This window comes from Calonectris borealis, chromosome 8 (assembly GCF_964195595.1).
Source record: "Calonectris borealis chromosome 8, bCalBor7.hap1.2, whole genome shotgun sequence".
Lineage (NCBI taxonomy): Eukaryota > Metazoa > Chordata > Aves > Procellariiformes > Procellariidae > Calonectris > Calonectris borealis.
Window position 1 is genome coordinate 30,511,155 of NC_134319.1, and position 23,439 is coordinate 30,534,593.

Genomic DNA, 23,439 nt, shown 5'->3' on the forward strand with positions numbered 1-23,439 from the left:
GGGGTGGTGGCACAGGGCCTCGAAAGGCCGAGGCCGGTGCTTGTGAATCACCGCCATGCTGCAACTCTCAGAAATGAACTGGAATTAGGAGCCTGCCAGGCTATCGTCTCTGGCCCAGCGGAACAAACCTGCCTTGTGCAGCTTCAAAGCATGGCCTTTACTGCCTCCACCCCACCTCACTGCAGGTGTGATACGAGGGAGGCTGTTGCACAGCCTTCAGGGTAGAGCCTCTTGCTCCTGTGAGCTGCTTTGCTCATGCCCAGGCATAAAAGAGGGTTTGTGTAGTCACATGAGTTTGCTTACGCTTTGAATTGTTGTGACTATCAGTGCTGTGCTTTTGTATGAGAGGCAGGTAACGGGGGATTTGCGATGCCATGCGGTACAAAGGCTGGGATTTTGAATCCAGCCAGGTGGCAGACAGCATTTTTTAAGAATCTGTTCTGATCATAATCAGTTTGTTCATTGTGTATTTCTTGAAAGAACATAGCAAAAACTGACCGTTTACAGTTGCCCAAACTTTGTATTGGCAAGAGCTGCAGATGGCAGGAACAGAGGAGTATTGTGTTACGTGCAGCTGTTGCACTGCTGCGCCAATCTTCCTTCAATATTGCTTGTCAGTGTTGTAAATAAGAACGTTCCAATGCTGCAGGCAGTTTCAACTAAGACTGACAATGCACCTTGTGGACCTGGTGTCCTTTCTTTTCTTTTATCCCTGCAGACTCCCCCAGTCATGTTGTAAGCAATCAGAGAAATCAAACCTCTCGGCCTTTGAAGAACAATTCTAGTGTGTTCCCCATCGCTGGAAATGTGCCTGTCAAGAAGCTTTCTGTGCGACAAGACAATCCACTGGCTTTAAAGACAGGTAAAACTTCGCCCTAGCTCTTCCTTTTTAGAAATCAAGTGTCCTACAAATGAAACATTGCTGGAAAAGATGTTAATTTCCCCCATGTGCTGATCTGAAAGAGATACAGTGAACCAAGGAAGGTAACAGTGAAGGAAGGAGAGCGTACCCTTGACTTCCTAGGCAATAGTTATTGGGGAATCTGATATATAGAGACTGTTGGCTGGCCAGCCGGCCTTGAATTTCTGTTTCCTTACAGCAGGTTCTCTGGTGTGCTTTTTCACCCCTCCCACAGCTTGGCAGACACGCTAGATTTATAAGTCAGCTCATTCTCTGACCTCAGAAGCTGACTCGGTTTACTTTCATAGCCTTTTTTCAGTCACCTATTGCTTATCAGCAGTCAGCTTTTATTGCCCCAGGGCTTTGAGATGAAATACCCCTCCTTTGCAAGGAAGGTGGCTGTGCTTTCTAATATGAGAGGAGCTTAGCACTGAAGCATCTTTCCGATCAGCATCACTGGCTTATTTCCATGCCAGGTGCTACCTGTCATGTCAAGGAGTTTTAGGCACAACTCTGTCTCTACACTTGCTTTCTTGAAATGTGTATGTAATGCCTTTGTCTTCCACAGGTAAGCAAGACACTCAGTCCCCCCTGAATGGAATTCCTGGAAGCATTAATAAGCTAGGGAGCAGCAGGAGCTCTTTGACTACCTCCGAAAAGCCAGCAGACGAGTGGCCAGACTGGAGTGAGCCAGAGGAAACTGAGAAAACTGTGAACATTCAAATTCAGCCCCGAGAGCCACAGGGCTGTGTGGGACCTTATTTTGCTGAACATGCTGTAGATGAGAAGCCTTGGGATGACTTTGAACCCAGCAGCCCTAGTCCTGAACTGTCCTCAGGAAACTGCCTCACTGTGACACAAGCTGATGCAGTTGAAATGCCGAGGCCTCTGCCAGGTACCCATCAACTGAGCAAAGAATTCAAAAGCCTCAGACTGAATCCTCCCACAAAGTCCTGCCCCGGGAACAACTGGAGCAATGACAACTGGGACCACCAGGAACAGCTGGGAGAAACCGTGCCACCAAAAACGACCCTTCAGGAAAGGTTGAAGTCTTCATCGGAGTCTGGCCTAGGAGAAGAATTCACGATCAAAGTGAAGAGGAAACCCGTGCAAGACCCTGAGCTGGACTGGTTTGCTGACATGATCCCAGACATTAAACCTTCTTCGGCTATCTTGATTTTACCTGAAGCAAGGACAGAAGTGGTTGTTCCCAGTCACTCCAGTGTAGTATCCAGCAGAGAAGGTGCCTCCCAGAATGTGCTGTTTTCATCCAAATTCGCAGCAGCTGATGTTATCGAGGTAAGAGGCTATAGCAGTGGGGTTTAAATGACTGCACACTTGAGAGCATGTACACAGCACAACACACTGTTGTAGCACCAGCTGGCTCCTTAATAAGATGATAACCTGAGGAAGCAGCGTACGACTGCACAGTTGAGTCTTTACCTGTGCATACAAGATGCCGAGCTCTGAACGATGCCTCTTATCAGGCACCAGGTAATTCAGTGGGCTGTTACTGCAGCAGCAAGACAGCTGTGTTAAGAAACAGTGAGGGAATGGACTTAACTTGTACACTACTAAAGGCACTGACTGAGGGCTTTTAATTTGTGCTGCTGTATCCTAGATGCAAGGACCCTACACTACATTAGGGAGAGTTGGTTTGTCGGGCAGGTAAAACAAGGCTGGATCCTGTCTGCTGAACAGGCGTGGCCCCAAGCACAGACAGAAGGGGGGTTTCAAGCACAGAGGATGCTCAGGACACAGTGTTGCTCCTGGCTCTTCTAGGAAAACCTAATAGCATTGTAAATAAAGGACCCGGAAACCAGAACCTCTGGGCTACAGAGTAAAGCTTCTTGGGTGCTTTGTTTTCATGAAAGAATAACTGAGACATTTCTCCATTTCAGAGGACCAGGGGGGTTATAAAACTGCCTTTTCAAGTAAGCAGGTAAATACCTCTAGCCCCATCACAGAGACTCCAGAGACTGCTTCCGTTTCCTAGGAGGGGAGGTAGCACTCCCAACGCTGCCACCTGAACACGTAACTCTGTTAGGAATAGGTGTTGATTTCAAGTTGTTTTGCTAATTCAGCCTCAAGAGAGCTACCACGGAGGTAGCAGGTAGCATGGGGAGAGGAGCCTTGGATGTAAACTGAAGTTGTTTACAACATTTGAAAATGGCACACTTGATTTTTAAGAAGCACTGTCATGTTCTCAGCCTTGTTTTGAGGGGGGAGTCACTCACTGTAGTGCAGTCAGTGATGTGGAGTAGTAGAAGAGCTGTCAGTGGATGGGTGAGATCAAACTCATAGTGTAAGAATACAGCAGGACAACAGCTGTTTCCTGTTAGGGGGAAAGAAATCATCTAGTTTATAGCATCCTGTTCTTAATGGGAAGTGGTTTTGGTACAAACAGTTCTTGCTTTAATTTTAGGAAAAAAAATACAAGCATGTCCCTGTTACTTTGCTCTTTGTCTTTAAGGTGTTTCCTTTTGTAGTTAAAAGTTCTTTAAGACAGAAAGCTGCAAATACTGGCACTTCATTTTTGGTCTTCTGAGGGCTTTTTAGCATTCTGGATGAATGTCTTGCTCTGCCATGGCAAGCCGCGAAGTACAGTACATGTGCCTTACTGTTGATAATTTTACGTGATTCTAGGCTGAAGCTGCAGGCTGGGGTGAAGAAGAGGAGTTGAACTGGGAAGATGATACTAACTGGTAATGGGACTGAAAGAGACAAAGGCAATTTATGGTGTGTTGGATTCTGTAAGAGAAGTCGCTGCTTCCCCAATACAATGGATAAGTACCTCAGCACTGCTTTTGCCAGAAGGCAGGCACTTGCTGCAGCAGCCAGCAAGACCCTGTGGGGCCTGATCTCTTGCAATGGATGCTCCTTTCCAGTCTGTGCCAAAAACTGCAGGGGTGAGGCCTGCACTCAAGCAATATGCCCAGCTGTGGTGCGTGCCACTGCTACCGGAAAGAGGAACAGCGCGATGGGTGTGTTGGTCTGACGTGCTACTGGAGGCCAAGAGTGGTGTAAGAGTGTAAGCGATTGTTCCAGAACTCATCCCCGCTCTGAAAAACTGATGACAATAAATGAAAGTCACACTGAGTTCCTTGGTTAATGTGCCTTTTTTTTCCCCCCCCCTCCAGAAAAGTAAAGCCTTTAGAAATGGCTCCTTTTAACTTTTTAGGTAAGAGATGACTTTAAGATGAATGTACCATTTACTCAACTTATTTATTTCTGTTTATATAGTTCTGTCAATGGGTGGCACAAGAGGTGCTAGGAACCGTGCAGTGAAGGACCACTGATCACAAACTGCTTAAGCACTGCATTCTTTCTGCTCTTAACTGTGACCAATAAAGATTATTTTTAAAAGATGACCCTAGTGTGGAGTGGAACCAGCAGCAGAGGTATGTTCAGAGAACAGTATAGAGCCTGTAACTGTTATTGTTGAGTGTATTTTAAAATTAAGGTAAAAACACCTACTGCCTGGTCACCTGTACGTGACAGGAACAAAGGTAACTGTTACTTTTACAACAGATTCAAACATCTTAGTATTCAAAATACAATCTTGTGAAACGTTTATCATCATACAGTAGCTTAGAAGAACAAGCTATACATTGGGAATATACAAAATGACAGCTCAGATGCACAATAGTGTCCTTTAAAATGTATCAGTCCTTCCAGCCAGTTATTATGAAAGATGGGCCAACATCTCACACCTCAGTTCATTTTGGCACATTAACTGAGACCCAGCAGTACAGTAGAGCATCACCCTGTGTCACAGTTTTTTCTTCTCCAGCAATCACGGTACAAAGGCATCTCTTCCCTCAGAACAGGGAGCTGAGCTGTTTTATTGTCTCTAAAACCTGTTGAGTGCCTTACCGTACACTGTCCCTGAGGATGGCTATAGCTGTATGTAGAGCCTCCAGTCTCACTGCAAGCCAAGCAGGGGGGGACCCTTTCCGGAGCAGCAGCTTCACAGCCTCCACCGCCCCCTCCATCGTGCCTACCGCTGACTTATACTGCTCCTCAGAGGGTGGGCGACATGCTCTTTTTGCCAGAGGCTGCAGATTTAAGTAAACATGAGACATCATTTATAATGCTCTACATGAGTGATCAGTCTTCAAATGCAGAAAACCCTTCGATGGAGAAGAGCTGTAAGAGACTCCCTTGCCTTGTGAGAGTTCTTGCCAGCTGGCAGGCAGTACAGAGCATTCAGGTATAATATTAAGGGCCAGGAGTGCATGAGACCTTTTTTCTTAGAACACGGAGAGCAGCAAGACCATCTTGAACCTCTTTCGATACTTCCCAGAACTGACAGAAATTGACAGCAGAGCCCAGATAGTTTGAAGAAGTGCACGTACCTCTCCTGTTGACTCCAGTTCTCCAGCCATTTTCATAAACTGTGCACTGCAGATAATCCTTTCTTGTTTCATGCGTTCTGTTCGTGCTTCTCTTGTCTCTTCTACTTGCCTTGTCTGGGGAGAAAGCCACAGGAGAGGTAACTAAACCAAGGCGGCATTACCAGCCTTCATAGGCTCAACTTGTATACCAGAACAAGGGGGAAGGCGGGAGAGATCTTAACGTGCAGTTCAAATTGAATCTAATTTCTCGCACGCTCTTCTGAGCAGGAAATTGAAGTTATCTACAACAACTTTGGTGTAGCATCACTGGCAGCTATCAGTTCTGTTGCTAATTATGTGCTTGTCAAAAACTGCTCATCCAGATAGCCCTGCCTTAGGTCACAGCATGGTAACCATTCCCTCTTTCCCGCTGTCTGTGTTCTACATGAATAACCACCTGCTCTTAAGAGAATTTTTTCTAACATGCAAAAAGGACTAAGATGCTTCATAAACGTTCATTTAGCTTTCAGAAACTGATCCAAGAGAAATGGGAGATGAAATCACACAAATGGAATGATGAAATCCCTGTCTTTTTAATAGATAACTTCCCTGCTTACAACAATAACTGCAATTTAATAATTTCTTTTGTTCAAGGTGGGAAAAGCAAAGCATTTAAATCAAAGTTGGGAAGTACTGGAAGAGCAGGGTGCATAGGAATGGCAGTTGTTAATTCTGCTGATTAAAGCAAGTAGAAAAGTTCAACCAGATCCCAGTTAACAGAACAATTTATTTTAAACTTACTTATTTAATTGCATGCAGATGATGCAGGTGTATACATAGACATAAGCCATGTACAACTTACTATGGATGTGTACAACATCAGCTAAGAAAGCAGTAAAATGGTTCAACAACATACATACCTTAGCCAGAAAACTAACAACTTTGTTCTTAGTTTCTTCAGAATTAAGGCACTGAGGAACAACATCTTCATGGCTTGTTTCCTGTCAAAGGTGTCGAGTAATACTTGCTTAGTACATTCATATTAACAAAGGAATAGACAAAGTAAAAAATGTTTCTATGAGAATCCCTTCCTTGTTGCAACCAATCTAAGCAACCAATGCTTAATCTTCTTTCACTTCCAGCTCCTGAAATCCCTTACAACTGTTTTAGCCCTCATTACTTTTGATGTGCAGTAGCATTTTTAATACTAAGATCCAAACTGGTCAGCTGAAGAGCAGCAAACATTTAAGATGAAAGAATTTCTGTACAACAAAAGTTAACAGAGCCAAATACATGCATCCAGAGTTCCGCTATGCTTACCTCTGCAAAATGCATGAAAGCCTCCAACGCGTGCTGATGGATCAGCCAGGTCTGGTCAGCTAGCAGAGAAGCAAACAAACACGACAACTGGGGTCCAACTTGCCTCTGAAAGAGGAACAAATATCTATCAGTTCTAAAGGGTTAGTTGTGCTTACCTTACCATCATGATATATTGTTGAAGAATCACACTAAGCTTAAGGGTTGGGTTTGTGAAATGCAAGAGTGCTACTGCTCCGTCTAGCAAAAAAACACTAAGGGAGGTGACACGTTCTATTCTTTCTTCTTGGAGGTTCAAATGTCAGTCCTTTCTAACTGGTGAGAAGCAACAAGTAAATGAATAAACGAAAGATCTTACATGCAGTGAGCACGTTTTGATGGAAATAAAACTGCCCGTAGACCATTAATAAGGCTCCGAGATGACGATGTCATGGCACTCCTGTATGCATTTGATGAACTTGATCCTTCACTTTATATTTAAATAAAGAGCATATATTTTCATCAAAAGACTGAAGATTATCTAAATAAGGTCACAATTATATTTACCTGTGCTTCTTGTGGTATAAACACCTTTCCCATAGAAGAGAGAAAATCCACCATCGCTAGACGAACATGATCTGGGGGATCCAACTGGAAAAGGGAGGACTGCAGTGCAAATACCTGCAGAAAGCAAACCCCAGTGAAGCTCCATCAAACAAACTGCAGGTGAAAACTCTTCTGTCTTATCTTTAAATCTGAGGACAGTGATTTTGGAAAACTGGACTGAAAACAAAAGGAGGCATCCTACACCTAGGATAAAGCTGCAGTGTACATTTCAGAAAGAAATAAGCATGCTCTATAGCATATCCATATATCTTAATTATCTTACAGAGTAATGAGATTCTCAAAAGCAAGGTTAACCGAAGTGCCATACACTTGATTTAAAGACCAGGAAAGTATCAAGGAAGAAATAAAATTAGGAATCTCCATGTGTTAAGAGAAGGCCAGACCATGAAATACTCATTTGAGATTTCAGTAAATTACAAAGAACTTGGTTTTCATAAAGTAAATTATTCATAAGAAGGTTTGGTTTTGGTTTTGGTTTTTTTACCTGAGTAATCAGTTGAGCATCTAATGCTTGGATGAAAAATTCCAAAAGGTGAAGTAATAAACACAGGGTCTGCTGGAGACATGGCTCATCTGAGACCTTCAACACATCACAAGATATTAATAACACTGCGTTTTAGCTTATGGAATAACTACTTAAGAAAGAATTTAAAGTTACAGTAATGTTTCAGAATTCTTAGCCTTACTTCACACACATAAAACAACACATCGTAAGCAGCAGAAGAAAATATTAAAATAGTCATATCAATATTTCTAGGTAGGCATATTTCACAAAACCCTTTTCTTTGCTTTTTTTATTAAGAATATTTCTTATCCCTCATCTTCTTCCTCTGCTCACTAATATAAGCAGCCAAGCGTTATCTGAACTATTTCTTTTCACTTATCAGTTGCCAAATTTCGGCTGAGGTTGGAAGAGACCTCTGAAGGGACACATCGTTGGCTCTTCTTCACCCCCACTCTCAAACTTTCTTTTCTAATTCAGAGTATGAACCATGATAATCCTTCTTTCTTTACTGCAATTGCAGACATGAACAGGTATACAGTCGCAAGGGAATCACCTTACCCCCTTGTTCTCAAATACAGGAGGAAGGTTACTAGCTTTATGGGTTTTCATGTGCTAAGTTGCGTACTCATCAAATCACCATGAGTTTTGTTCACATTCTAATGAACATTTAAAATAGGAGGCCAAATTTGTAACTGGTATGAATCAGAATGAGGTATTTCTGACTTCTCATTAAGCAAGTCTGAATCTGACACTGAGCAACAGATGGAGTAGCAAGGAGCCATATACGTAATATTCAGGAAAATTCAAACTCTGCTTCCCAGAGCATGCGCCTGCCTAATACATAAACCAGCTGACAGCAGATGGGCAGCGCAGTTACACCATGCGTTACAGAAATGGTCCAATCCAACTAAAACAACTTAGTAACAAACACATGATGAAACAGCACCAGCCTCTCAAAGACATCATGTTTTCACCATTGGAGCAGCAAATTCTCTTACCTGCTTAGCCTGGAGAAAAGTCCAGAACTGACCAAGCACTCCCAAGATAGATGCCTGAAGTTCTGCCTCCAGAGTGTCACCAGCAAAATTGTAGGCAGCCAGCAGGACAGAAAGGGCAGTATTCTAGTAGGAAAAAACATGTAAGACGAAAAAAAACCTACATGTAAAACGAACCAAAACCTCAGGTTTATATTAAGCATCTAAAATGACACAAGATGGCAAGAAGCCCAATGTGCTGTGTCAGCGGTACAGTACAGCTAATCCACCAGGCCACTGGCCAATAAAGCTTCCAAAGCGAGGAAACCATCCATTACTTCTGTGAGTTTCACATGATGCTGTAGTCATTAACTGCATTGGCAGGCGAAAGCTGGCAGCAGATACTTCATATGGAAGTCTCTGGTTTCTCACAGTCCTCTCCTTTGCCAAGGAGACCAGTGAGCATCTTTCAGATTTGATGCCACATAAAAACAGCCAGGACTTTAAAACTTAAAAGTAATTGTATGACATAGTATAAAATCAGAAATTCTGAAGAAAAATACATTTGCTCACCCAAAGACCAAACAAGAACTAGAATAACTAATAAACACCATGACCTCCACTATCATCACCCTCAAAGCAGAGGGTCCTAAGGTGCTATGTACTACGAGAAAATATTAAAATAAGAATTCTTGCTCGTGCATTTGCCAGTTAGGCATGGTAAAAAGCTATGCAACTCACAGAAAAATAGAACTGAGGAGACAGCAACAGAATCCTTACAGTTTGGAAATCCAGAGTTCGCACATTTTTACAAAGAGAACCAAGTCTCCTTTACCACAGGTTGGAGCTGTCCCAAAGCGCGCCTGCTATTCAGCCATCGCCTGCACTGTGCAAGCCCTGCCACACAGAGCTGACATGCCACTCGTTTCCTAAGATCAGGATTCAGGGCCTTGAGGGATACGTGCTGCCACACAGCCAAGTTCTCCTCCTCTTCTGGAAGAAACTTATGAGCAAATTCTACCTGCAAACAAAAGTTAATAGGAACTAAACAGACCAGAAGACAATTTGATAATGTGTTAGAAAGCTGAGAAAGCAAAATGCACTACTAGTTTGCTTTAGAAATATTACATGAAAAAAAGTGTGTAAAACCTTTCATTTAAATAAAACCCAACTTTTTATACCAAAACCTTATAAAACTGCCGCCTCCCTTGTCACATATAGGACATCAGAATGATTAAGCAACTTCAGCTGCTTGAAGCAATGGCCCTAGCAAGTAGAAGAAAGAGCTTTAGCCTCTCTGAGGTGTATACAGAGGCACTGACAGGAAAGGAAACTACTCTTTATATCTGATGACATGAGAACATCAGTCGCAGATGCAGTGACAGGACATACAGTTTTAGCAAATCTGGGAGATGTGCTGTTTTCATACTTAGTCAAAAAAAGGACTTCACTGCCACCCAATAAGACCACTCTTAGAAAGGTATGTGTGCCTCTGTTGTTTTTATTAAAGAGCACATCTGCACAAATTAGGATCCACTACGACAAAGTAATATCAAATACAATATCAAGTACAGCAAGCGAGCACTCAACATCCTGCCATTTCTGAAGAACTGAAAGAAGATATTTTAACACAGGCTACTTATTTAAATCTCTTCTATTAAAAACAGAAGATGATGGTGCTATACTTGCCTGATGATCTGGAGCCATCAAGAACAGCATACGCCTCAGCAGAACACCCAAGGCAGAGACCTGGTAACAGTCATTGGGCCAAGACTTTATCTGAATTAGGAAAACAGGGAATGCATCTAATTAAATTAAGAAAAAAATCACCACTCGGCAAATGAATTCTATACAGAATGTTCTAAGAATTGTTTTGTGGGATCACAGCAGTAACACTAAATAAAACAATGCAGGACGTTGGAAATACTAGTCATATTGCTTTAGATTTTCAAAGTACTGCTTTTGCTAACTATTAACCCAATTTGAGGAACTAAAAGAATCTCAATTTTGGATTTGGAAAAAGATGAAACTCCTATCTTTGGTCATTTAGAAAGTTTGTCAGTAGAACTATGATTAAAGCTGGCACCGAATTGTAAACATCACTGTGCTTCTTACCAAGTGGGCAATCACAACAACGTGGTGAGCGCACAGTTCAGCTGTTCCATACCTGCAATGTGGGAGAGACAGAAGCTTGTGAGTCAGTACTTCCTATTCTTTTACAGACTGAATATTATAAATCTTGTCTGAGAGATGGCCACTTCCTTTATATAAACTTGATATGCACAGACACAATTTACTTGAGACAACTATTAAAAAAAAAATTATTAAATAATAGAAAAGGTATGTTCCCCTTACTTGCATGAATGCAAAAATGGCTAAGCCATTTCTGCTCCTAATTTTCAAAATATGCTCTATATCTGGAAAGAATCTAAAAAATCTCTCTCAAGGAATTATGTACAACAACAGAACTAACTGGATCTGTGGAAATCCTGCTTGACCTGTCATGAAAACATCTTACCGGGCAAGGAAGCACCACGAGTCCATTGCTAGCAGAGACGTGATCATACTAGAACCCAGCACAGCATCCAGCAGAGCATACTCCTGAGGAGAAAATATATATGTAAATTCACACAGAAACAGACTGCAGGCCTACTATTACTTTTACTCCACTAGTTAGCATAAAACCTAGTAAGATTTTCAGCTTATCACATTTAAAATGTTTTAAGAACTCATTTTCATACTCTATATTCAGCTACACCATCAAGCAAGCAGCTACACCGTTAGTTTTGCATACTTGGAATGTACATGTACATTCATTTCAATGAGCTGAGGATCCTTCACTTTTCAAAACACTTCATCTTGTGCATCCCTTCTTTGCAAGGCAACTTTTATGAAAAATTTTTTTTTTTTTTAAAAAAACCAATGTATTGCCAATTTTCTTGCCAGCTTTATTGGCAGCTTACTGAAAACCAAATAAAACCTTTTCCTCTTTTAGGAACACTCATTCTATCCGAAAGAGGAATGTAGCATTCAGAAAAAAAAAACCTAAATTAGGGCTATAGTTTTTGTGACAGCTCTTAACTTTATAAAGGTTTACATTTATCTAGAGGTTCTTTCGTCTACGTGCAGTAAAAAGTGAAAAACTTTTAAAACATTATATACTGTTAATCAAAGCTAGAATACTCTTCTGAAGTAGAAAAATTTGCTTATTACCATTTTATGGTATGTTCTTAGCTGGAATCACAACAATATAATCTACTCTAAATATTAAATGCCACTTTATTACTTCACAGTATAGACTAACAAAACCAGGTAAATTGAATACTGCATAAAAGAAAGCACTGAACTTTTTTAACAACTTGACCTCCTGCCCTACCAAAGAGAACAAAAATTTCCAACACCACTGAGGTTCTCAAGAACTTGTATGAAGCTTTATTTTTCCCTTTCCCACACGTGATATTTGCGATATAACTGAACTCCAGTCATGTAACTGTATCATGGCTGCTTTCTACAGAACCACTTCATACCTAAGCATCTCTTTAGAGCTAGATCATTAGAAAGAACTACTTCTTTTTTAAATAGTACCTATGCACCACAACAGCTGAAGAGATGATAAGCAAAAACAATCTTACCAGCTGTGGAAAGTGTGATGGGAGTGTGGAAGCAATGAAGGAGCACAGGTGGACACAGACATAGTGATACAGGGTGATGGGAACTGCTGGCTGTCCTGTACTGATCACCTCTGGCAAACAAACAGGGAGAGAAAGCTCGCCAGAACATTGCTGGAAACTGAAGAAGAGAGCTGAAAACAAAGACAGGCTGCAAGGGTAAAAAAAAAAAGAAAAAAAAAAAAGGGTTACAGATATGTAAATCCCAAATCCTGCAAACAACATCTGTACTACAGAAACTTTGACCGGAAACGGTGGCAGTAACTTCAGTGCTTTTACACTAGATTTATGTTCCCGACTGCCTTCCTCTTTTACAAATTCAGGTGATTGTTAGAGGGTTCAGGCATAAAAATGCAAGATTTTAACTTAGTGAAGTATCAACAAATTGTACACACAACTCTCTTCTTATCCTGGAAGTAGTCTAAATACGATTCCTTTCCTGGAAAAAAAAAGACATCTCTGGCTCTGTGTCCTTCACTCCTGTAGCACTGAACATCAGATCCTGTTTTTCTCAGTGTAAGGATATAAATCTATAGTGTCTGACAAATTTTGCTATTCGGTTGTGAGAGAAACCCCAGCAACTGAGCCCCTCTGTTTGCCCATATAGACTGATCATTGTGGTGAAGAACTAGAGTTAAAATCTTTTTAGTACCTTTTTCCTGTGTTCCAAAGAGTTTGCACTTCTTCAGGCTGAGAGGACAGCTTGTCCATTATGGTAATCAGGACGAGACACTGGGGCAGCTGTTGCTCAGGAGGGAGACCTGTAGAAGTTTTTTTAAAATATGATGCTAGTTGCCCTGGTAAATATATCGTGTGTGTAAACTGGCTTTTAAGCAAGAGATAAACAATGAACAACTGGTGAAATATAAAAGTTCCCAGTAAAACAATCAAAAATCACTTATAGACACAGCTGGAAAAAAGAGTAATGTTTCGTCACGAACATTACGTTTGAAGTGAAAAATAAATGCAATATACTATTTCAGATAAAAGCTAAATAAAATATTCCAGTTCTGAACTGCCACTGCAACACACTGCGAAGGAGTTACAATCTGGGTGCCTCACGCTTCCAGTCTCCTTGAAAGCACTGGACACCTCAAACACCAAGTTTTCTTCAAAGTGTGTCAGGATAATCACAAGGCCAGAGTGCACAGTGTGGGAGAGAAGACAGACCAGCCTACAGAAAGAAAAGGAGCAACTGATGCTCACACCGTATCTCCCAGGAGGCAGCACAGCTATCTCAGAATTATGACATGTTGATCAGGGCAGAAATGACAAAAAGCTCAACATTTTTCAGTTTTAAGGCATTCTACTTTCCACAGAAAATAATTAATTTAGCAAAAATAGCAGTCTTCCCCCACCAACAGAACAGCAGAAAAATTTCAGCCTCCTTTGAAAGTTTGTGACAAATGTGGACTGAAACTATGCAAAACAGCAAAATTGATAGGATTTCTGTTAACCAGATTAATATTGAAGGTACTGCGAGTTCTTTGGAAAAGATGCACTCAACAGCAACATGAACTACTTGTTATAAAATTCATCTGAATTAGCGTGCAACTGGCTATATCATAGTACTTGCAAAAGAATTAAGAGGCAAGTAAACCAGTACAGAATATTGCTTGTGGTCCAGAAAGTCAAAATATAAATCCTGATCCCTTAGAGATGCTTACATAGTACTATAGCAGTGGTAGCCGTTATTTTAAACCCACCTAACTTTTCACTTAACACTTGCTCCATAAAAGGGCTAAAGGGAAGAAGCTGGTTGATGAGAGGGTCCAGAGCCACAAGAAAAACGCGGGATATTTCATCTCGATGAGCTTCCGAGATCTCTGGAGCATAGAGACTGGGAGGAAATTTGCTGGGGGGAGAGGGGGGCAGGGGTGAAAAAAAAAAGTTAAATTTTCTCAGTAGCATTTTCAGTAACATTACTTTTCAAAATAACTACAAAAAGGCAAATTCATGATTTCGTTATTATTGTGAAATAAAAGACAGAAAAGGCTCCCAATTTTAGAATATCTATTATAGCCCGAGAGTTACAACTCTGCATTCAGCCTTTAAACTAAGCATCACAATCCAGTAGTTTACTAAACATTGAAAGAAAACCTTACAAGCTCATGGAAAATGCATGTAAAATACATAACATATATTAGAAATATACTGAATCACAAAAAAGTCAAGCAATGAAAACCCAAGAAAACATCTGTATACACAATTTGACAGTCATAAATGTGACAGCACTAATTTAACACATGACACTAATAAAAGGGTACCACAATTTCTTTGAAGAGAAAAAAAAAATGGGCAATAAAAGAAAAAAAAGTAGTAATATGAGAATAAAGCAAAAGAGATCATGAAATGTAAACCACCTACTCTTGCAGCTTATAAAGTGACTGTAAAAATGCTACCTTCCTACTCAAAAATCCTGCTGAGTTTTGCTGAGTGAATAAAAGTTTACAACCTTCCATTTGAGAAAGATCTACAAGGTAAGTAAAGTTAGAAGAGGAAACTCGTAAAAAAACATCCACCTGATCTTGCAGTGAAATACGCAGTGAATTCATGTGCGCATCTCGCCGCAGAACCTGGTTTCAATTCCAAAAGAATGACTGAAATCAGTCCTCTATTATAAAGTCCACTTTCCCCTATTCTTCCCCACTATTGCAGCAAATACAACAAAACTTTTGAAAGAAAAATGATAAGCCGCTTGAAGACTGTTATGCTTTATGAGCATAACATTAAAAACCTGTTTGCTTCTGGGAGAACTAGAGAGTCCTTTTGTGACATTTTATGAAATTATAAACATAACAGCAAAGCTATGAAAAATTTGAGGATACTCCGTTTCTGATCCTCTCTCCCTTCAGGACAAATACTACTATACTTTGTCTTAAAGTTAAAACAATCTGTCAAATTGTTGCTGCTGACACCTGCATTTAGTCTTGGGGTTTTTTTCTTTCACTAGAATTTAAAACAAGAAAAAAGAGTAGCATGGCAGTTTCATTATATATGAAACAGAAATTAGGATTACTAGGGAATGGTAATTCTGAACTGCCTTGACTACCATCACGCTACCGTTTATTTCAAAGTGGAAGGTACACTGATGGGTTGCTCTGCTTTAGCTCTGCCTAACTGATTCATTGCAAGGTGATCGAAGGGCAAATCCTACCTTCAGGCATTTTGACTTTAAGAACAAGAATTTTCAAATGAAATTGCATAAATAACCCCGTGTCCAAGATGATCAATCTGCATACTCTTCACATAACTTGTTAAGAAATGTTGACATAATCAACTGCAACAAAGTTAGTGGCTTGTCAATATCGGACACTCAGAGCACTGATCAAGAATGGGTTTAAGGAACTAGTACCACACAAAAATGTCCAATTTATTAAACACATTTTTTTAGATTTCTGTACATGAAAAAAGAAAGGAACAATTCTTGAATGAGAACTGTATTTTTATATCTCAAAACACCTGCAACTTTAAGAATGTAATATGGAGATGTTATTAAGCTACTATCAATAATCACTTATTTGTACTTCTCTTACCTGTATATCTGAAGAAAGAGCTGATGTAATTGAGAGCACGAATCAGAGAAGAAAGAAAGAAATTCCTGCAAAAGCCATTAATTTTTAATGGTACTTTTAATATAAAATACATGATTAAATACACTTTCTTCCTGTTCTGCTATATTGGTGTGTAAAGTACTACACTGCAAAAATTGGTTAAGTTCTAACAATCCACAGCACAAAGCAAGTGGAAAGCAAACAATAAACAAAGTATTCCTAAGATTAATTACACTACATGTGTATATATTTTAGGTAAAACAATTACATTTACAGGCTTATTTAAAAAAATTAGTAAGTACAGTTGTAATAACCATAGAGAGCTGAAGCTATAAAAATCTGAAGTGCTCTCATACATGCTGTAAGGCTGTTTTATCCTGTCACAATGCTATTTACTTTCTGCCAAAAAAAAAAAAATCACCCCCCTGCTTTTAGCCATGGGACAAAACAGATGCAAAATGCACCATCGCTGCTGTCCTTAGAGAGTAAAATTTTTTTCACATACATTCTTAAAACGGGTAGATTTACAGTATGTCTTCTAATAATGAGAAAAATAAAGCACAGCAACAGAGTGCAAGGGCCAGGGAAAGGGCAGGAAGTTAGTGTCAGAGCTAACAACAGTACACAGGCATTTCTTTAACTAATGCCACATCGTTTTCAGTTGTTGAAATGAGGAACAATTCTGAAAACTTAGCAACAGGTTTCATCCACTTAATTCTTCCAGATAACGTTATTATTGCATTGGCTCAAGGCTGCCTGTAAAGACTGGACATCTACCCACTCCCCAGTGACATTTTGTAACAGCTTATTATTCGCGTTTGTTTTTCTGTTAAATCACAGCAGTAATCCTGCTTAGGCTTGTGAGTATATACAGGTGGAAGAACTACAAGCAGGTTATGCATGGATGTTAATTGTACCACCCATATGGTATACTCATAAATCGTTAAGATATTATGCAGTACAAAATTATTCCATTTGCAGACCAGAGGCTTAAATTTAATACTAACATAGAATTCAAGTATTAAAACCTACCTTGGTGTAGTGTACCAGGGAATTAGCAAAGAACCTGCACAGCTTGACTGTCTTCTGGAACAGCCTGAGGTCAGTGCCCTCCTGTCCAAAAAAGCAGTTCTAAAACTTAATATGCAGAGTAATACAATAAAAAAGATTAAAGTTAGATTGCTAACAATGCTCAAAACCTATTTCAAACTTGATTCTCTCCATACTCTGCAACTATGGGGGAAAAGCTTCAGAAATCTTCAGTATGCCTCAACGTTTTTATAGCAATATTCAGAATTGAAATGTTATCTTTTGGTTGACCTTGGGATATCGTCAGTTTAGGAAATAAAAAAAATTCCCACAGAGTATGGTGGAAACTTATTTTCAGTGCCTCACTAAAACATCCCCAATCTAAACTTAAGTTATGGGCCTCATTTTCACGTGGTTTCAAAAGAACAAGGTATTCTCCCTACCACATGAAGTAAAAACAAAAAAAAAAAACCCACACACAACCCCAAAACAAAAAACCAAACCCAAACCACTCCAAGCGATAATACAGCACAAAGAATTTATCCTCCTCAAGGTCAACGGCAGCTTTGGGAGCTTTTTAATTCACCTGTAACTCCGACATCTTCATTTGCTCAGCCAGTTGCAAACAGGAGTGAAAAGAAAGAAGAGTGTCCTTGCACAGGCCACTGAGGATGTCACTGTGTTTCAGATGGCACTGTAGCAGAGAATGATGCTTCAGGCTTTGCCTAAAAGATAGGAGTATAATCAGGTATTTAATTGTCAGAAGTGATCATGCAATGAGTTAGTACAAATCCAAATAACTAATTCTTCTATTTAGGCTTTTATACAACACTAATTGGTGCAATAACCGTGTACACCGAAACCAGAAATTTAGAGATAACAACCCTCTTCATAGCCATGACTGAAACACAGAGAAGAGGCAGGACGAAAGCGCAAGACAGCACAACTCAAGCCAAAAATGCCTACAAAATTGCAGGTCAGACCTCTTACAACTATTTATTCAGACAATGGTGTTTCAAGTTTTCTCCTGTATTGTAATACGTACAGTCAAGCTTCTATTACTTTCTCACATGTGATTCCTAACTATCTTCACTGACAGTGCCTTTAATACTACTTACTAGCCAAATTTTTAACTAAATTTCTAGATTTTCTTACTAGCTAAATAGCTAAATTGAATTCTCTAATTTCAATTTTATTTGAAGCTCTGAATATAAAGCTATTGAAATGCTGGTTATTTAAAATTACAGTCTGTTTATATTGCAATAAAATCCAAAGAGTTCAATAACATACTTGATTATGAACTTCCACGTATTGGCATGAAGAGCATGGTCCATATTGGAAATGACAGAGCATATCTCCAGCACAGTGTGGATTACTAAGGATGAAATAATAACAGCAACAACTGAGTTAAATCAGATTCATGAGTTCACAGCTATGCTCCTCTCCTAGGAAAACAGCAGCAATCGCAAGCACTAAGAGAGTACCACCACACTGACACCGAATCAGGAAAGTGGCTCAGTGCTTAGGTGCTGCCCCTTTCCTACAAACCTACACAACATGCCCCATCCCACAAAGAAAGTTTCAGGAGAAAAATGGAAATATTTCAAGCTTCAAAATGCTGCTTTCTGAAAGGCTGGTCAGGACAGCAGAAACTGAGCATGCTCAGAACCCTGTTTTAAAAATTCAGACATACTCTCTATAGAAAAAAAGACTGAGCAAGACTAAAAAAAGCCTTAGATTCACATATACCTGACACCATATCTATGATGTTATCTTCAGGAGAAGCAGAGCCGATGGAAATCATATCAAGTAGTTCCATCAGCTGCTTCTGAAGAGAGTAAGTTTCCTTGAACATAGCTTGTAGGAGGTCAGAAATCAAGTGCAGATGCCCACAGTACATTGATTCACTGTCCTGTAGGAAACGGGGAAGAAAAGGTTTAAAAAAACAGTTCAGGAATCACAGCCTGATTTTTCACATGCTGAAAACACTGAAAGCTTTGTCATACATTTCACTGGCAGAAAGAACAAGCATAGACGTACCTACTTTTAGCTCAATACACAGCCAGATCTGTAGCTTCTGATACCAACCCGTTTGCTAAATATAAAATGCTATTCACCTGCACCTCATCAACAACTAATGAAGTCTGCCTGGCTCTAGTGAGTTTAGTGGGCTTTGCATTAGGCCTTGATGCACCTAAGATCATACTTCCGAACAAAACAGTACAAGGTTAGCAATAAAGGAAGTAGCGTTCCAAGTATTTCCCAATACTTTCAAATCAGAATTGTTAAATAAAGGTATGGCACCTTAGTTCAAGACCTGACATGGAAAACTGCTGTAAATGTTCCCATAAGAAAAAAAAATTGAAAAGTGAAAATGAAGACCAACCAAAAGCTATTGTGTCCTTATTGATAACCTTGTTTTATTTTCACTGCTGTAGAGGGAATTACTGTTGCATCTGAAAATGCAGATCTGAAACCGGTATACGTTACTCATTGTAACCAACATAAAGATCCTAATCGCAACTTTCAATCCACTTTGGAACTTGCATAGAAATAAGGTAAGTAGCACTATTTTGGTAACCATTTGTAGCTCTCGGAATACTGCAGCTATAAGAAGTGCACAGATGTCACTGAGAGCCTACGTTCACATGCAAAATGTTCAATTGACATTGATGCAAAACGTGGATGTAGCACAGTCTGTGCCTCTCACTACTAGGTCAGATTTGCTGGGCAGACAGCTGAAAAAATCATCTTTGTACTTGTGTACAAGTACATTCTGTAAACTATTTAACAACTAAATTTAAATTAAAAAAATAATAATTTGACAACAGTATTATTTCAAAATAGGTTCTTCTTACAAAGCGAGTGTTTCCTAAAAGTCAACCAGTATAAGAACTTTTCTCCTCCTAACACAGACCTACCTTGCAGTGTATAAATGTGTTCTTTATTACATAAAGAACCGAGGACGGAAGGGTGCGGATACTCTCCAGAGGCACACACTCTTGCAGTGTGCAGACGTATCGTACACAACCGGTCAGAGTTTCCAACAATTGCACCATAGTCTTAAAGCAAGAGTAAAAAACAACAATCAATGTTTTTCACTCCCACAATGATTTCAAAAGCATCTTTTCTTAGCTGAATTGCACCTAGATTTTTATGGCATTTAAAGTTCACTGCTATTTGCATAAATAAGTAGCTTGCTAAAGATGAATGAAGCTCCATAAAATAATATCAAGCAATTCCAGGCCTTTTCTCTGATACCATATACTCTTTGAAAGTTTCATACTGTTCTCAGTTTACAAAAATTTTAAAACTCTGAATTAAGTGACTGTATAAATAGGTACCAGATTCACTCTTTAAATATGGAGAATCACATTCCATTTGCTTTAGAGAATTTGAGATTTTTTTTTTTTAAATTCTGATTAGCATCACACACTAAATGTAATCAAATCATTCACAAAATTTTAATTGAACTTCAACTGCAAAGGAAGTTCAAATTATGTTTTAGCCAGCTGGTTAGTAGCCAACAAAAACATTCTAAAAACCTCTTAATTGTTTAGGTAAAATCAAAGAATAATGTAAACATTCCTTTGACAACTTATTTCATGGGACTTGCCTGTAAAAGATTCCTTACAGTACTGCATAACTCTGTATTCTGGTTGGTTAATCCTTTGGCCTCACTGGATAATTCATACATCAAGTTATCAAATAACTGTAGAGTCTGTCAGAACAAAAGAAAACTTAAACATTTTATTTAGAAATGTACACATGCAAATAGTGACACTATTCTATATCTGCTTGCTTCCTCGGCATGGAGTCCTGGGCTACTGAGATAACTCACAGGAGAAAATAATGCTTTCTAGCATTTGAATCATAAAGCATAATATACCAAGAAGGAAAAACCATCTTACAGTTTTCCCAGATTATAAGCAGAAGCTATATTAGCTATTACTTTTTATAAAATCTGTTAGTAAAACAAACTTCCTAGCTAATTCGCTTGAAATATATACCTCATTCTACCAAAGATTTTTTAGTTAAAACCACATCATTTCAAAAGGACTTTCATTTTGTCTCAGAAAAATTGTTTTTTTGTTGAGAATGATCATTAACAGTTTGAATACATAAAGCAATTAAGTCTATAACCTACAGACAACAATAATTTCTACTTTGGTTGAGGTCCTTGGATATTTTACAAGTGTTACTGCTGAGACTGCAAAGACAGTGAGCAGCTTCCAGGCATGTGCAGGATACGACATAAACTGGTACGGTACAGTAATCCGTGTTCAGGATATGCCTGTTGTGAGCCATTTTTCTTGTAAGCTCCAAAATTTGCTACAGGACATAAAATACAGTAAATGGAAATCAAGTGGCCATTTTTACAGGCTTCTTAAAATATACAAGCTAAGAACTGAAACTTAAATCAGTAATTCGGCACTGCTTCACTTCAGTTAAAATGCAGGCGTTGAAGAATTTTAATACAAATACAGCACAAAAATCTCCATCATTTAATCCAAAAAGAGAACATATCTGAGGCCAATATGGTCTAAAAGTTTATTTACTATATTATTCACAAATATCACAACATTTATTCATGATATATGAGTGTTGGGTTCTTCAGTTTATTTGTCCTGAGAGGCTACCTCACATAAAAATTCTCCACCTGGTCATTTTATAAAAAGCCCAATCTTCTCAAAAAGAAATAAAAACCAATTCTGTTACTGAATATAGAAAGTAGAACATCATATATTTGATCCTCCCCCCACTGTAAAGAATGGTAACAATCACAGAAACAATCCAACAACACAACATTGTTAAACTTTTAAAGGGTAAAATTTCAATTTCAAATTTTGTATCCAAAGCAACAATTATATCATGAGACCTCAAAAAACAATCACTGCATTCTAAGCAGGTTTTTAGCTCTGGACTGAGTGAAAATTCCACATTTAATTGAAGCTGTCATACCTTAGGTAATACCTTTGAGAAAAAAGTTTGTTCCAAATCTGCAAGGCTGATATGGGGCAAAAACATTTCAGTCAGGATCCTCAAAACACCTGCAAAGCAAAACATTTATAAAACCTTACAGAAAAACAACATGTGATTATCAGAAATATGTAGCAACCTACCAGATGAAACAAAGAACTGCGTCAAGCAGAAACAGATCAGATAGTTGATTTTGAGAGGGGCAACATTGCCACATACGCATTATCAAATCAAGTAACAGTAACAGCTCCAACATGCATAAACCCATCAATAATAGCATCACACCTGATCACACTTATTTGAAGGCTGAGCACAATTGTTTGCCCATGGAACTACAATTTTCCATATTCCAAACTGCAAATAGTTGCACATTTAATGTTCCACAGTGCTGGTTGGCACTAATATGGAACTTAACGGTGAACGTTAGCAAGACCCCTAAACAATTACATATCAGCCTCATTTTCTTATCGCTATCAGGTATTACCAGAGTTTTGCCACCTGTAAGATAATGGCCAAAAAGACAATAAAATACAAGATGAAAAGCACCCTCTTTTCAAGTATCTAAAAATCATAAGTAATGGGAAGGAAAAAGCAGCCTTACATGCATAGCTTCTTTATGGGCTTTTACAAAGCTTATTCCACATGCAATTAGTGTAACATGCAAGGCCCAGCAAGATTGCTGAAGACCGTCACTAGTCACTAGTTATAGCAGAAGTATTTTCAAGTAGCGCAGAATTTATAATGCAATTGCAATACAACGATCCTTAGGAAGAAGAGGTACTTCTTGGTCACTACTTACGAATATGCTCAGTCCAGTCTTCAGACTCTTGATACATAGCGTAAAAACATTAAAGAAACTCAAACTCGTTCTGCCATAAAGGTTATCTTTAAAGCATCTGCAGAAGTCCCGTGACTTCTCTCACACTGTCCTCTGTACATTTCATCCATCGTATGAGATTGGCAGAGATGCTCCATAACCAATGCAGGCAGATATACCTCAGTGCACGATCAGCTCAAGTATTTCCACAATGTATTGGTGAATATGTCTTGGGGTTTTTTGGGGGGCCGAGGCAGGGAGTTATCTACAGTGCTAAATGAACCACACGCTACCTTCTACCGTGAATCTTTTATTTCAGTGAAGGGCTGTACTCATTTCTAGTGAAATACCCGGCACCCACCTTTGCTGTCTTATGTCAGCCCCTTACAAAGGTTGCACCACTTTCCCTCCCACGTATTTATTTACTTGAATTGTGCCAGGCTGAAGGAGGAACACCCCCACGCTCCCCCGCCATTTCGGGATGGCTCCCCACAGCCACCCAGCAGCCGAACCGCCCTCCTGGGAAGGATATAAGAAGCCGGGGCAGGACGGCGGGCAGCTCCCGTTGGCAGAGTTCCCAGTCCCAGCCCCCCAGCTCTTGCAGGAGCAGCTCGCGGTCTGTTTGGGACATGGCGCCGGCTCCGCTCACCCCAGGGTTCGGCAGCGGCGGGAAAAAGTTACCTCCGCTATCCCAGCAGCCTCCGCGCCCGCGGTGAAAAAGGGGGCGGGGCGGTTGCGTCTGCAGCCGCCC

The 23,439-nt window shown here is 39.6% G+C and overlaps 1 protein-coding gene across 2 annotated transcripts in view; it reads right to left on the bottom strand.

The window, feature by feature from the left end:
* Positions 1-23,391, bottom strand: part of FIRRM (FIGNL1 interacting regulator of recombination and mitosis) — a 25,996-nt gene extending 2,605 nt beyond the window's left edge. The window contains exons 1-24 of one of the 2 annotated variants that reach the window (XM_075156730.1): positions 23,221-23,391; positions 22,671-22,710; positions 21,854-21,942; positions 20,508-20,612; positions 19,813-19,953; positions 18,641-18,803; positions 18,182-18,266; positions 17,478-17,616; positions 16,895-16,975; positions 15,845-15,909; positions 14,015-14,163; positions 12,961-13,069; positions 12,273-12,459; positions 11,159-11,241; positions 10,756-10,807; positions 10,330-10,419; positions 9,476-9,661; positions 8,665-8,787; positions 7,646-7,741; positions 7,102-7,215; positions 6,559-6,663; positions 6,159-6,239; positions 5,260-5,373; positions 4,778-4,959 (exon numbers count right to left, since the gene is read on the bottom strand). In XM_075156730.1, the coding sequence (XP_075012831.1) occupies positions 4,778-4,959; positions 5,260-5,373; positions 6,159-6,239; positions 6,559-6,663; positions 7,102-7,215; positions 7,646-7,741; positions 8,665-8,787; positions 9,476-9,661; positions 10,330-10,419; positions 10,756-10,807; positions 11,159-11,241; positions 12,273-12,459; positions 12,961-13,069; positions 14,015-14,163; positions 15,845-15,909; positions 16,895-16,975; positions 17,478-17,616; positions 18,182-18,266; positions 18,641-18,803; positions 19,813-19,953; positions 20,508-20,612; positions 21,854-21,942; positions 22,671-22,710; positions 23,221-23,319 (2,678 nt within the window). In that variant the 5' untranslated portion in view covers positions 23,320-23,391. Of the gene's footprint in view, positions 1-4,777; positions 4,960-5,259; positions 5,374-6,158; positions 6,240-6,558; positions 6,664-7,101; positions 7,216-7,645; positions 7,742-8,664; positions 8,788-9,475; positions 9,662-10,329; positions 10,420-10,755; positions 10,808-11,158; positions 11,242-12,272; positions 12,460-12,960; positions 13,070-14,014; positions 14,164-15,844; positions 15,910-16,894; positions 16,976-17,477; positions 17,617-18,181; positions 18,267-18,640; positions 18,804-19,812; positions 19,954-20,507; positions 20,613-21,853; positions 21,943-22,670; positions 22,711-23,220 lie in introns of those variants that run through there. The other variant, XM_075156732.1, reaches the window with a different exon arrangement.
* Between the last annotated feature and the right edge of the window lie 48 nt (positions 23,392-23,439).